We start from the raw sequence: 15045 nt of genomic DNA on the forward strand, positions 1-15045 counted from the left end.
CTAATAAATAAAATAACATTTTTTTATCAAATAAAAAACAAGAAAAAGAGAGAAAAATGCTACGTCCACAATATTTTTCACAATAAATCCTAAGTAGCAAGTTGTTTCTGACTGTTATTGGTGAAGAAAAAAAGTAATTTCAGTGGTGAGTATAAATTAGAGCCAGTAACTACTTAATATTTAAAATTTGTTTTGAAAATATTGTGAATATAGCAATTTTAAAAAAAGAAAAAAGAAAAAAAGAAGAAGCAATACACAAAGAATTTCACAACATTTTTCACAACAGTTGAACTGACAAACTTTTATTAGTTTTCATCTAAGTCTACCACTAACATCACATTTTTACTTACTATTACCAATCTACCACATTAATAACCGTGAAAAGTTGTCAATTTTTTGTGTTTATAAATTTTCTAAAGTAAAAAAGAGTCTAAATGGTTAATTAATAATTTTACATTTAAAATAGAATAATAGAATTTAAGTAATATTAATTTTTTTATAAAAAAAAGTTAAATTTAAATATATGAAAAATATCAAGTCAATTTTCGTCTGAGGCCCCTAAATGTTTTAAGCCGCCCTTGTTCCTCCTCTTAAGATTTGACTATGTGAATTTTCTCTTATAAGATGAAAATGTATTTTTAATTAAATATCCATGTAGCTAAATTTTAAGAAGAAATAGTACTTAAGGTACCATGTCAAGTAAAAAGCAATAAAAAATCAATGGAATTTTTCTTTTTTCACAAAATGTTTCTAAAAATATTTTCTAATCTAATGTTCTTTAAGACATCCGTTAACTTTTCCTTTCATTTAAAGTAAACCATTTTAGTAATTTTAATTGATATTATATGTTTATTATACTGAACCATATTAAAATAAAACGATAGAAAGATTATCTATGTGGCGAGTATAATGCATTCATGCATTGCAGCCCAGCATCATTTATACTGCCAAATGACAATGCCGTTAGCAAAAGAACTGCAGAGAGAGAGAGAGAGAGAGAGAGATGGAAACACTTCCATTGAGCTTTTATAACGTGAAGAGCCCTCTGGGCTCTGGTAATCAACATCATATCTACACGAGCTTTTATTGAATTAATTAAATTAATTACTTTTGAGTTTTGATAGGAGGAAAAAAAAGATTGTTTCCAATGGAATAAAATGAAGTAGGTAGGATTTTTCAATTTTTTAGAACTTCTTGTATTAGAATCAGTTAGACTAAATTATCTCCCTTTTTAGTTTCACGCTGAGCTTCTTTTATTTACATATATGATAGATATGACATAATTGGATAAGGTATAATGGATAAAATGATTAGGATCTTAAAAACCACTGTTCACTTAGAAGTCTAGAGTGTAGCAACTACTTTCCCTCACAGCAGGTTAACATGAATAGTAGAGTAATCTTCTTGGGACTAAAGAGTATCCCAAATCAGTATATGTATCTATGTATATTTTTGGAGTCTTCTTTTTGATCATCAAGAATGCATAATCAAAAGCCAGTCATGGAACTCATAAACCCTCTGAGATTCTTCGTAGTTGTGTCAACTACGTTGGTCCATGCCGAGTCACCACATTTCTATGATTGGACGGTTTCTTATGCTCAACTTGCTCTTCTTGGTGTTGATAAACAGGTCGTTGCATTTCCGTAAAACACGTTTTTCCTTTTCATTTTTTTTTTTTTTTTTTTTTTTTGGGTCTCTTTATTTTTGATACTCACCAAAATGTGTTTTTATAATGATTTTTTTTTTTTTTTTTTTTTTTGGGTCTCTTTATTTTTGATACTCACCAAAATGTGTTTTTATAATGACATTAGGTGATTGTGATCAACAATCAATTTCCGGGGCCACTTTTGAACGTGACCGTCAATGGTGTTGTGTGAATATTAACATTCATAACAACTTGACAGAACCGTTTCTTATGACATGTTGTTGTTTTTCATATAGTGAAAAACTTCTTCAATAATATAGAATCTTATATCTATGTTTTTTTTATAAATTTTTTAATTTTATAAATGCGGTTGAAGTTAACATTTTGTTTGATTTGAATAGAGGAATGGAGTGCAACTAAGGAGGAATTCATGGCAGGATGGGGTGCAAGGGACCAACTGTCCAATATTGCCTGGCCAAAATTAGACATACAGTTTTCAGGTTAAGGATCAGATTGGAAGTTTTTTCTATTTCCCACCACTTCATTTTCATAAGGCTGCTGGTGGATTTGGTGCCACAAGGGTGAACAATCATGCTTATATTCCTCTTCCTTTCCCTCTACCATAACAAGATCTTGATTTACTTATCAGTGATTAGTACAATACTCACCATCGGGTACGTTTATATAAATAACATAGTTGTTAGATTTATCATAAATTATTGACAGTCTTTTGTTGTTGAAATCTAAGGATTAAACCATGCTTACACCCAAAAATCAATTGATGTGTGAACCTCTTAATAAAGAGCATAATATTTAATGGTTATGTTGTTACAGATGTTGAGGGCCTCACTTGATGTTGGGAATGGTTTGCCCATGCCAGATGGAAACTTATCAATGGGCTTGGACCTAATCAAGCAACTTTTGATTTTCAACCAGGTGATATCTCACTTACAATTCCTTTTTTATATAGGAATTTAAAGAGCTCCATTGATGAAATTTATGGAGGAGTTTGAGATTTATTAATATGTATTGATTGTAAGATGCAATTTTAAATCCATAATATACAATTGTTTTGAGCAAAATCTCTAAAACTCAAAATCAATCTAAAAATCTCTTGCCTACCAGAGCTATTGGTCTTTGCTTGGACCTGATGTTACTCAGTCTATTTTGCACTACCTAAATACGGGTACATTACCTAAAACTCTCTATCACTCTTATATCACACTTATTCCTAAAGTAAAAAATCTAGAGTATGTGACTGAGTCTAGATCGATTTGTTTAAGTAATGTCCTATATAGAGTTTTCTCTAAGGTTTTGGCAAATAGATTGAAACTTATTATGCCACAGCTTATCTTAGAACACCAGAATGCTTTTATCTCTGACAGATTAATTTCAGATAATATCATGGTTGCCTTTGAGACTTTATACTACATGAGGAATCATAACACTGGTAAATTGGGTTTCATGGCTTTAAAATTCGATATGAGTAAGGCATATGATTGGGTTGAATAGCAATTCATGGAGAAAGTTCTCAAAAAAATGGGATTCCAAGAAAGATGGGTGAACCTTATGATGGAATGTATTACCAAGGCTACATACCCAATCTTGATCAATTGGGAACCCCATGGAAATATCACCCCAACTAGAGGACTTCGTCAAGGAGATCCTCTTTTCCCTTACCTCTTCCTTATGTGCATAGAGGGGCTGCATGGACTGATCAATAAGGCTGCCATGAATGGGGCTCTTAATGGTGTCTCCATTTGCCGGAACGGACCAAAACTTACCCATCTTCTTTTTGCAGATGATCGTTTGATTTTTTCCAGGGCATCATTGAATGACTGTCAAACCTTGCTGGCTATCTTGGCTGCATATGAAAGAGCATATGGGCAGAAGATAAACAATGCTTAAACAACACTCTTCTTTAGTAAATCAACGACCCAAGACATGCAAGATCAAATAAAAAACTCTATAGGGGTACTAGTAGTCCAGCAATATGAAAAATACTTGGGTCTCCCTTCCCTTGTTGGTCGTAATAAGGACAGTTTTACACATTAAGCAGCAAATCTGGAAGAAATTGCAGGGTTGGGAAGGCGAACTTTTATTTCAAGCGGGTAGAGAAATTATGATCAAGGCGGTAGCCCAAGCTCTCCCTACCTCCACTATGTCATGTTTCAAGTTACCCATTACTCTATGTCATGAGATTGAGGCTTTGATCTGTCAATTTTTTTTTGGGACAACGAGGAGATAATAGGAAGATACGCTAGGTGAAATGACAGGAAATGTGCAAGCCAAAATCACAAGGAGGTATGGGCTTCAAAGATCTCTCTTTTTTCAATGATGCATTACTAGCAAAACAAACCTGGTGTCTACTTCATGATACACAATCTTTGTTTTACTGGTTTTTAAGGCTAAATTTTTTCCCAACTCTTCGGCGATGGAGGCAAAAAATCTGCCTAATGCATCATATGCGTGGAAAAGCATACTTAGAGGCAGAGAGGTCATTAAAAAAGGGGCGGTTTGGAGAATAGGCAATGGCAATTCAATCAGGATATGGGGAGACAATTGGCTTCCTGTGAGGCATAATCCAAAGGTTATCTCACCTATGATTAATGATGGGCACACGGCTTTAGTCAGTTCTCTCATCGATCGGACTAATCGAGTTTGGACTTTGGAGGTCAGAGGTAATTGATCAATATTTTTTTGAATTTGAAGCTGCAGTAATAAAAAATATCCCACTCTGTCGCTCTATCCAAGACGATGTGCTCTTATGGCCTTTCAACCCGGATGGGAATTATTCAGTAAAGCCAAGCTACAGATTTTTACAGGAACATCATCAAGCTCAGTTACCGGGTACCTCTGATGGTGACAAGCTTAAACCTTTGTGGAAGAAGATATGGGATTTGAAAGTTCCTGGGAAAGTGAAGAACTTTGTTTGGCGGGCATGTAAGAATTCGCTGCCTACCAAAACCAAGCTGGTTAGGCGACATGTTCTTACTTCGTCCCTCTGTGATCAATGCAAGCTCCATAATGAAGATGTGGTCCATGCAGTATATCAGTGCACTGCGTTGGACAATCTGTGGTTTCAAACCCCACTGTGGAACCACGTTTGCCTTAAGGAATGCTCTTCATTCATTGATATCATGACCAGTATTTTTACTGAGGACAAGGACCCTGCACTTTTCTCCTCTGTTATCTGGGCGGTATGGAATCGCCGCAACAATCTTCGGATGGTTACTGCCAAGGAAAGAAATCTCGTAGCACTTAATTTTTCTGCAGCACCCACTGCACACCGGACTAGACAAACTCCAACCTCTATACCTGCATGGTCACCCCCGACCTCTTCTTGGTACAAGGTTAATTTTGACGGAGCTTCTTTTGACAATGAAAATAAAGCAGGTTTGGGTGTAGTTATCAGGAACAGCGAAGGTATGGTTATGGCATCATTGTCTCAGCTGGTACCCCTACCATCCACGGTAATTGAAGTTGAGGTATTAGCAGCCCGTCCAGCTATGGAGTTGATTATAGAACTGGGATTTGATCGTGTTATCCTGGAGGGCTACTCAGAGATTCTGATTAAGGCCTTGAAGAACGGTGGGAGCTCACTCACACAGTTTGGACATCTAGTAAATGACATCCACTTCCTTGCCTCAAAAATTTCAGGTTTTCAATTCTCTCACGTACATAGACAAGGCAATCAGATTGCCCACTCACTTGCACGTCGGGCAATTCTTTCAACCACAATGTCAGCCTAGATGGAGGATGTACCACCATACCTTTACCATGTAATTCAGGTTGATTTAAATTGCCTCCCTTAAATAATATGCAACAGCATTCTTCTCCAAAAAAAAAAAAAAATCTAAAAATCTCTTTATTTTAAATTCTTAATCACAACCTTTAGAAAATTTAGGGAAAATTTTCTTCCATGTCATATGTTTTTTAAAAACTTTATAGAGAATACACGTATAGGAAAAATGGTAGGGTGTTTACACTTTAAACTAAAGAATCATAATATTTATTAAGAATTTCTTTTTATTTGAAGTCGTGCTAGAGACTTAATTAGGCCAGTTCAAAGAGATAAATAAGTTGTATTATCTTTCTTTTTTTCCCAATAAACTGAGAATATTATATATATATGAAAAAAGTATCCAAATATATGTTTAACTTATATTTAATTGACTGCATTTTTTTTTTAAAGAGGAAGAAAAGAAAAAGAATCTATTTTTTCCTTTAACTTTTATAATAATTGTTAGGATAACTATGTATTTATTATAATAACAATATGAATGAATATCAAACTAATTTAAGTAATTAGTATATGTTGTTGGTCCACATAATATGGATGGTAGTCTCGTTAAAGTGGTGATCACCTTTATTCAAGTGAGTAACACCTAAGACATTCCTATAAACATTATATTTTAACCAAATAATTTTATTTATATATAAATTGCAACTTTAATTGGCATTTGTAGGCCATAAGTGTGTGTATATACATACGTGTATATATATATATATATAATTATAAAAAAAAAAAATTGGACTATCCATTTATAATCTAATCTATATATTACTAAAAGCTTAAACGTAGAATTTAATGTTGCTACGCTCACATTAAGTCACGTCAACAGACATGTCATTTCCATCCTCTTTTTTGTATTTTTCCTACAAATTAAAAAAGTTTTTATACCTTTTAAAATACTAATAATCTCCACCATAAATTTAAAATAGTTTTGATACATTTTAAAATACTAATAATCTCCACCATAAAGCCACCATAAAGCCCACTTCTTATACATTTAGTTTCACCATAAAGCCCAAACCCAAAGCCTTTTCAACCTAGACCTTTTGTGAAACCTTTCTGAAACACAATTACAAAATTTTTCACGCAAAACCCTTTCCTTCCCCTTCCCAAGTTTTCTTTCTCCATGTTTTGTTCCTTTGAAACACGATTACAAAATTTTTCACGCAAAACCCTTTCCTTCCCTTTCCTCACGTTTTCTTTCTCCATGTTTTTTTCCTCCCCATGTTTTTGTTTTAAGGTTTCACATTTACTGCGTGGTTTCAGATTCCTTCCCCTTCCCCTTCCCCTTCCCCACGTTTCTGTTAAACCACTTCTTTCTTCTCTCTGTACGTTATTCTCCCTCTCTCCTCAACTCTCTTTACTCTATTTACTACGACAAATTTGAGACAATTTTTCCATACAAGTTATTTGCAAGCAAAGCCCTAAAAGCTAGAGCGTTGTCAAGCTAGCACTCACCTTCAACGGCATCCCACCACCGTAACACCGCCGGCACCACATCGATAAAGGTATTTTTTCATATACACAAATTTTGGCAATAATTATGATTTAGGATTGATTGTTATGGACTACTTAGTTTTGATTTACATAGCAGGCCTAGATTTGGTTTTGATTAAGGTTGAAAATTTAGAATTGGTTTGAGAGAGTTAGAGAGATGAGAAAGAGAAGGACACGAATGGAGGGCTCTGAAACACCAAAGAATGAAACGTAGATAGTTTTTATTGGTCTCCCTTTGCCCATGCCAAAAAACCCACTTGGTTAGCCCCTCTCTTATTTCAATAAGTTTTTATTTTCATATGCTAGAAATTTACATATTTCTTTAATAAATTTTTTGAATAACTTTTCACTATTCAAATTTAATCTTCTTCAAACTATTAGAGTCTTTTTATTTGGACAAGTTCAGACACTAAAAAAAAATCTTTCTCTTTTGGCGAGTTCGGATGCAACCTCTGCCTATCCATAACAATCTCTCTCCATCATTTTGGGGGTTTCTTATTAATGTGTGTTTCATCTATGTATTTTGTTATTGTAGATGAGATTTGAAAATATTCTTTTTGTTTATCTATTAAAGAATACAACTTTGTGTTTATTAAAATTATAAAATGTTGCTACTTATTGGGTTGTGTTCAATGCATTTTGTGATTTGCCGTTTAATCCTAGGCCCAAGGTGAACTCATCATCATCTCTCACCAAAGGCATTGCAAAGCTGAATAGAGGTAATCTAAGATAAACAAGTTGCTTCCTTTCTTCTTTTTTTGAGAATTTAATTTTTTTAAGACAAAGGCATAGAAATATATATTGAAGTTACAATTTGGCAAAGGCATCCAAAAAATTTACAAAATAATTTATTAGATGTAGGCAGCCAATTGCTTGCAAGTGAGAGAGGCTACAATTTCAATGAATTTGTTCTAAAATGTCAATCTCCTCCTATTCCTATGACACATATTTTGGTAGTAAACTTGGGACTGTTCGGCTTGACAATTAGAACATTAACAAATATGCTCTTTGTTCTTTATGAGATATATACATGTTGATTGTGATATTTATGTAGACATGTACTTATGCATGTCTATGTGCCTTTGCTTTTGGAAAATTGTACATTTTTTAGGTGCTTGAGTAAAAGATCTATTGGTTTTTTGTTTTGTTTTTGTTTTTGTTTTTTTTTTTTTTTTTTGGTTATTTGTATATGTGTGTTTTGATGTGTTAAGCATTCCAATTTTGGTACTATTCAATTTTGAGAGGTAGATGTTAAATTGTGTTTATGTTTTAGCAATCTAACATTGATCATCTTGGATGTCATTTTATTTTATATAAAAATTGAATTACCATAAAAGTGATAAATGTATTAGACAAAAAATAAAATATAGAGGCCATCTATCTATTCATTGCATGTACTTGCTGTATTTATTTTTTCATGTTTGTGGTTGTACATGATGAAGATGGGGTTACATACTATTTTTGCTTTATTGATTTTTTTTTTTTGGTAATAAGCTTAATTTAATTACTGTATTTGAATTTTTTTTTCTCCTTTGTTTTTATTATTTTTATTTTATATGTTGTTTTTAATTAGCACCAAAAGAAATGACTACTATGTGTATAATTTGGTTTAATGAAAGAATTTTGATATATTGTGAGCAAGTTATTTGGGGGGGGGGGGGGTTTAATACATAAACTTTGAAGTTAGAATAGTGTGTTGAATGGAAAATTTATGGTAATAGAATAACGTGAAAATTTTAGAAACTTCTCTGTGTAGGAAGCCAACTTGAGTCAAGCAATAAGGCCATGAACATCAAGGTAGTCTCTTTGCATGTTTTTGTTTCAATTCTTTTCCTTCCTCTAATATAGTTTTGTTGTTTAATTGGTCAATTGAAATTGAAAAAAAAAAAATTCCTTATTCTAGATGAAATTGTTTATGACTTTGTATTTTGTGACCGTGTTTAGTCTTTTTATGTGGGGACAATTTTGGGTTTTTTTTTTTTTTTTTAATTTGAATGATGTAGGGCCCTAAGTTGCCAATAGTTTCTACAATTTTGGTGAGCACCTTTTGGGAAATCTAGGCTTTTAATTTGGTTAATTGTTTTTTTTTTTTTTCATTTTTAATTTGAATTGTCATAATTCTTAACTAATAATATCTTTGAATTTTATGCATACATGTTCTCCTGTTTGAAAATTTAAAACACCCTATCTTCATCTTGCGTTTTTCAATTCATAGCCTATCATTAATATTGGGCTAGAATTTGTTGGTTTAGACTTGGTTACATTTACATTTGTTAATCTTTTTCTCATGAGATGATAGGATACGAAAATGGGGTTATGTGCCTCGTGCAATATTTAAGCATGCGTTGGAGGTTGTGTTCTATATAATTGCATGTTTTTGGTACATGATTTTTGTTCATATTCATTGCAGCATAATAGTCTCCTACTTTTTCCCCTCTTCAATCCATAGTTCCTTGAGTTATTGTTCTTTTTGGTGAATAAATATCTTTGATATTGTTAGATCCCTTGCATGTGGTCTTCTAGGGTAAATATGAAGGTGAATTTTAATGATTCAAACAAATTTATTGACTTAACTATTCAATTATATAAGTTAGATTTTATATCTTTTTGTTGTCTTATGCTTCTTCCCCTCCCCCCGCCCCCTCCATTTTTTTTTTAAAGAGAGTAAATACGTGTGTAGGGTGGTATACCATTGTTTAACAATTTTTCTTTAGAGTAGCTTTGTGAATTCCGAAGGAGGAAGGTCATGGATACTTTGCTAATGCTTGCTATACATAGGACTGAACTTGGACATTGATGCTAAAATATATCCGAGGAACTTCATCTTTGAGACTTATCAAGTTTTTTTGTCTCTACTCTTTTGGATAATGATTCAAAGTAATTGTTTATTCAAGTAATTGTGATTTTAATGCAGAGTCCACTTGACACTTTTCTTAGTGTTCTTTGATTCAACATCTCTATGCTGCTCATAATTTTATTTTATATTTTATTTGAAGTTTTCAAAGCAACTAATATCAATTCAGTATACATACATGAAGGTGGAAATGACAGTGCTTGATGATCTTCTTTTTAAAAAAAAAAAAATTATGCATCGCACGAGTTAACAACTAGTAATATCTAAAACTTAAAGCATAGCATTTATTGTTGCTACGCTCTTATTGAGCCACATCAACGTATTTTGGTCCACTTCGGTTAACATCAGTCTAATTTGGTCGATTTCTATCCACTTCGGTCCATTTAGTCCACTGCAGTCCATTTCAATCACTTCAATAATTTTTGGTACACTTCGTCTAATTTAGTTAATTCGGTCCACTGCTGTTCATTCGCTCCACACTTTCGATCCATTTGCTCTCTCTCTCTCTCTCTCTCTCTCTCTCTCTCTCTCTCTCTCTCTCAAGAGGGTGCATCTATGAATTATAAAGTCTTAGCTCTAAGATCAAATTTGTAAAGCTAAAATTTCATGCTTTTAAAGTCTTTAACAAAAAAATGCTATAAATTAATTTACGTTTTTTTTTTTCCTTTTATTTCTTATAATTAATTTTTTCACCATAAGTTTTTGGCTTTTGTTTATTTTTGTGAATTCTATTTGCAATAGGAAGTATAAGATATTGATGAATCTAAGAAGTTCACCAATGAGTCGCACAATACCCTTTTCGCTTATATGTTAACCTGCACAAAGCAAAGGAGAAAACCTATCAAAGGGCGCCGGTGTGGTGCCGGCCAAATACCCTCCGAAGGTCAAGTCAGAAAGTATTCTCACAACTCTAGAGTGCTAGAGAGGGTAAAATAATGCGTACCTTGGTTTTCGAGGGTATTGGAGCTTTTATAGTAGTAGAGGGTTGATATCTCTTTCTTGGTGCGGAAGTCTTTTCCTTATAGGACTCTTCTTGTAGAATCCTAAACGTGATGGACAGATCTCCTCATTATAGGGAAGATCTTTACCAAATATATAAGATTTTCGGAGTCCAACTAGCGCAAGGACTCTGTTTAGGGACTTATGAGAGTGGGCCCAAATATCCCCACTAAGGGGTCCAACAGGGCCATGGCTAACCAGCCCACCTTCCTTCGCTTCGTCTGTATCCGGTCCGTCCACACGAGATCCATCCACTGGAGGCCCGTGCACATGACGGGCTCGCCCATCCTGACGTCCGCGGACAATATTCGGCCCGTTCAATCACGAAAGGCATCCTAGTGTGTATTTTCTCCCTTTCAGTTGCCCCCTCACCTGATGGGTCCGTCATGCATAAGAGAACGGACTCATGGGGTGACGGATCTAAAACTCGGTCATGTCTCCATGACACCTATGTCCGTGTACTTTCATCCGTACAATGCTGGATCAGGAGCTAATGCATTAATGATTTGTGCCAAGTGTCATCCTGTCAATGGCCGTTGTTTTGGAACGAGGCGTCGCTTCGTCTTCCGTGCACCTCCCTTATAAATACGAATCCCCCGCCCCTCATTTCCCCACTTGTTGCTGGAAGAAATTGTCAGAGCGAGTCCGTCACACCTGTCAGAGAACAGTCCGTTCACTCACATATCTGTCGCCTGCCACATCTTGCTTCAATATTCTGGTGAGTTATTTCATATCCGTCCTCCTTTAATTTTCTTTAGCTCTTATTTATTTCTTTACTTCATGTGCTCGCCGTTCTTTCCTACCCGCCAGAGTCTTAGGTTCTGTCATTACCTGTAGGCCATGTCTAGTGCGTCGAGTAATCAGTCAATCGTTCGTGACGGGGTGGATTACGAAGGGGTATACCCGTCAGGTCCCAAAGACCACGACGTCCTGAGCGAAAGTAGTCCATCATCATCCTCCTCGTCCTCAACACATGAGGGCCTAGAGATGATCGAAATCCAAGAGGGATCAGCTGACGACGAAGAGCAAGTAGTTAGGTCCGTCGTGGAGCTGATGGACTTAGGGAGTTCATCTTGCCCCCAGAGTGGACGGTACACACCTTTACATCCACTATCAAGGAGGGCCATTTTAACACACTTAGGGTCCGCTACCAAATCCCAGACCACATCCCACTCCGTCTACCCTATAAGTCAGAAAAATGTTATTATGAAGGAGTTGACGAAGTAGGCGTGTATGAACAGGTGCTTAAAGCTGGCCTGAGATTTCCGTTGAGTTCGTTACACGCGAACTCTTAAACTACTTAGGTATATCCGTCAGCCAGGTGTCCCCTAACGCTTGGAGAGTCTTCATCGCGATGGAAGTTATGTACGGAGCCATGTCGGACGGCGGGAGAAGGCTTACAATAAAAGAATTCCTCCATTGCTACCGTCCGGACAAGATAGACAAATCAAGGGGCATGTATAGCTTCGTTCCTAGGAGCCCCGTCCTGAAAGTAATTTATGAAACCCCGGACTCAAATAGAGACTGGAAGAGTCGTTACTTTTTCATAGAAGGAGATGACTGGATGTGTTATCCAGGGGAGACGGACTACATGCCCGTCGACATAGTTTGGGGCATTTTAAACCCATCCGGTATGGCCCTTCATAAATGACTCTGTGCAGCTTAATAATTCTTATAATGTTTCTAACATCTGTCCTCTTTGATGCAGTTCGACGGCGTCCCCAAATTACACTTGAGGAATTCAGTTTCCTTAAGAGAATTTTTTCAAAGACAAAGCCCGAGGAACGGACGTGAGCCAAGCTCGTCAACCTCAACACAATCTACTGGTATTGTGACAGTCCTGAGCCAACCCCGGCGGCTTTAAAGTACGAGAAGCAGACCCGTCTACGTGAGTCCATCTACCCTTATGACTTTTTTCTTTTACCGTCATTATTATTATTTCTTAGTCCGTCAACCTTTTTCAGAGATGGAGGATGCAAAGAGGCGAGCAGCCATAAGACTCCAGGCCGTGAAGAACAAACAGACTGGAACGAACCCCATGGGGACGGGCTCCAGCAAGCAAAATTTAAAGAGGAAGTTGCCCGTGAAGGGTGACTGTCGACCAAAGCAGCTCAAGGTCCCCCTGGAGCCGGTCGTCGGCTTGATGGCTGAGGGGAGTAAGTCAATCACTCCGACAAAGCATGGTGCGGGCAAGGGGCTGATGACGGGTCCGTTTGGCGAGTAAAAGAAGCCACCCGTCTTGCTCCGTGAGGATTCCAAGTATGCCTTGGAGAGGTTGTCGTCGATCATTACCACCAACGACTACGAGGATCTTGGGAATCACTCGACGGAGGTGATGGGGGAGACGGGCCTCTTCAACATTGCCCAGGTAATTACTCCGTCGTCCTTAGTCCATCCGTTCACTATTTTCTGCCTTTAAATATTTTTCTTACGCATTTTTGTTGTCCCTCAGGCTATAATCATGATGAAAGGCTTGATGGGACGGTGTCTCAACCACGAGACGACCATTGGCCGGATTCGTGGGAAGGCTAAGNGGATAATGATTCAAAGTAATTGTTTATTCAAGTAATTGTGATTTTAATGCAGAGTCCACTTGACACTTTTCTTAGTGTTCTTTGATTCAACGTCTCTATGCTGCTCACAATTTGGATGTTATGGAATCAATGATTCACTTATTTTGGGTTGGTACTATTTTTAGTTTAGAAAGAAAAGAAAAAGGTTTATGGGTTTTTATTTGTACAATTAGTATTTTATTTTATATTTTATTTGAAGTTTTCAAAGCAACTAATATCAATTCAGTATACATACCTGAAGGTGGAAATGACAGTGCTTGATGATCTTCTTTTTAAAAAAAAAAAATTATGCATCGCACGGGTTAACAACTAGTAATATCTAAAACTTAAAGCATAGCATTTATTGTTGCTACGCTCTTATTAAGCCACATCAACGTATTTTGGTCCACTTCGGTTAACATCAGTCCAATTTGGTCGATTTCTATCCACTTCGGTCCATTTAGTCCACTGCAGTCCATTTCAGTTACTTCAATAATTTTTGGTACACTTTAGTCTAATTTAGTTAATTCGGTCCACTGCAGTTCATTCGCTCCACACTTTCGATCCATCTGCTCTCTCTCTCTCTCTCTCAAGAGGGTGCATCTATGAATTATAAAGTCTTAGCTCTAAGATCAAATTTGTAAAGCTAAAATTTCATGCTTTTAAAGTCTTTAACAAAAAAATGCTATAAATTAATTTATGTTTTTTTTTTCCTTTTATTTCTTATAATTAATTTTTTCACCATAAGTTTTTGGCTTTTGTTTATTTTTGTGAATTCTATTTGCAATAGGAAGTATAAGATATAAAAATCCATTTCTGGCATACGTAATGTCATACTTTTAAGGCAACAGTTTTTTTTGCATGTGACCCTCGCTATCTATGGAGAGAGAGAGAAAGAGAGAGGGCATTTCCAACTTAACTTGATAAAATCAAACGAGTGTAGACAGAAATACAACTTTCATCATATATATAGTTATAAGAAATAACTTGATAAAAATTAATTATAAGAAATAAAAGGAAAAAAAACGTAAATTAATTTATAGCATTTTTTTGTTAAAGACTTTAAAAGCATGAAATTTTAACTTTACAAATTTGATCCTAGAGCTACGACTTTATATTTCATAGATGCACCCTCTTCAAAGAGAGAGAGAGAGAGAGAGAGAGAGAGAGAGAGAGAGAGAGAGAGAGAGAGAGAGAGAGAGAGAGAGAGAGGACATTTCCAACTTAACTTGATAAAATCAAACGAGTGTAGACAGAAATACAACTTTTATCATATATATAGTTATGATTTTTCAGTTTTACACCATTCACACTGCAACACAAACAACTAATATAAGAAAAATGCGGGTAGCTAGCTTGCTGCGATTTTTCAGCCCAAACAACCTGTTTAACACATCATCTACTTGTGAACAAGATCACGTTGGTATGGAATTGGTATAGCATTCAATGGGACAGCTTTCTTGAGTGTTATTCCCATCCTTTCGGTCATGTCCATCTCCTCAGGCTTAAGCCCATCTGCCAAAACCCAATCAAACGAGTGCAAGACAGTCCCTAGAGCCAGTGGAAGCACACGAGAGGCAAGTGGCATAGCTGGACACATTCATCTCCCAGATCCAAAGGGTATGAACTCAAAATGGTGCCCCTTGTAATCCACCATATTTGGTTCCATGAACCACTCTGGCTTGAAAACCAAAGGCTCATC

The 15045-nt window shown here is 35.8% G+C and overlaps 1 protein-coding gene across 1 annotated transcript in view; it reads left to right on the plus strand.

Moving 5' to 3' along the window:
* The first annotated feature begins 12757 nt into the window (after positions 1-12757).
* LOC112003528 (cyclin-dependent kinase inhibitor 6) overlaps positions 12758-15045 on the plus strand; it is a 3704-nt gene continuing 1416 nt past the window's right edge. The window contains exons 1-2 of the mRNA XM_065778247.1: positions 12758-12947; positions 14784-14988. Coding sequence (XP_065634319.1) covers positions 12758-12947; positions 14784-14988 — 395 coding nt within the window. The remainder of the gene's footprint in view (positions 12948-14783; positions 14989-15045) is intronic.

This window comes from Quercus suber, unplaced genomic scaffold (genome assembly GCF_002906115.3).
Source record: "Quercus suber isolate HL8 unplaced genomic scaffold, Cork oak 2.0 scaffold_10, whole genome shotgun sequence".
In the NCBI taxonomy this organism is placed as follows: domain Eukaryota; kingdom Viridiplantae; phylum Streptophyta; class Magnoliopsida; order Fagales; family Fagaceae; genus Quercus; species Quercus suber.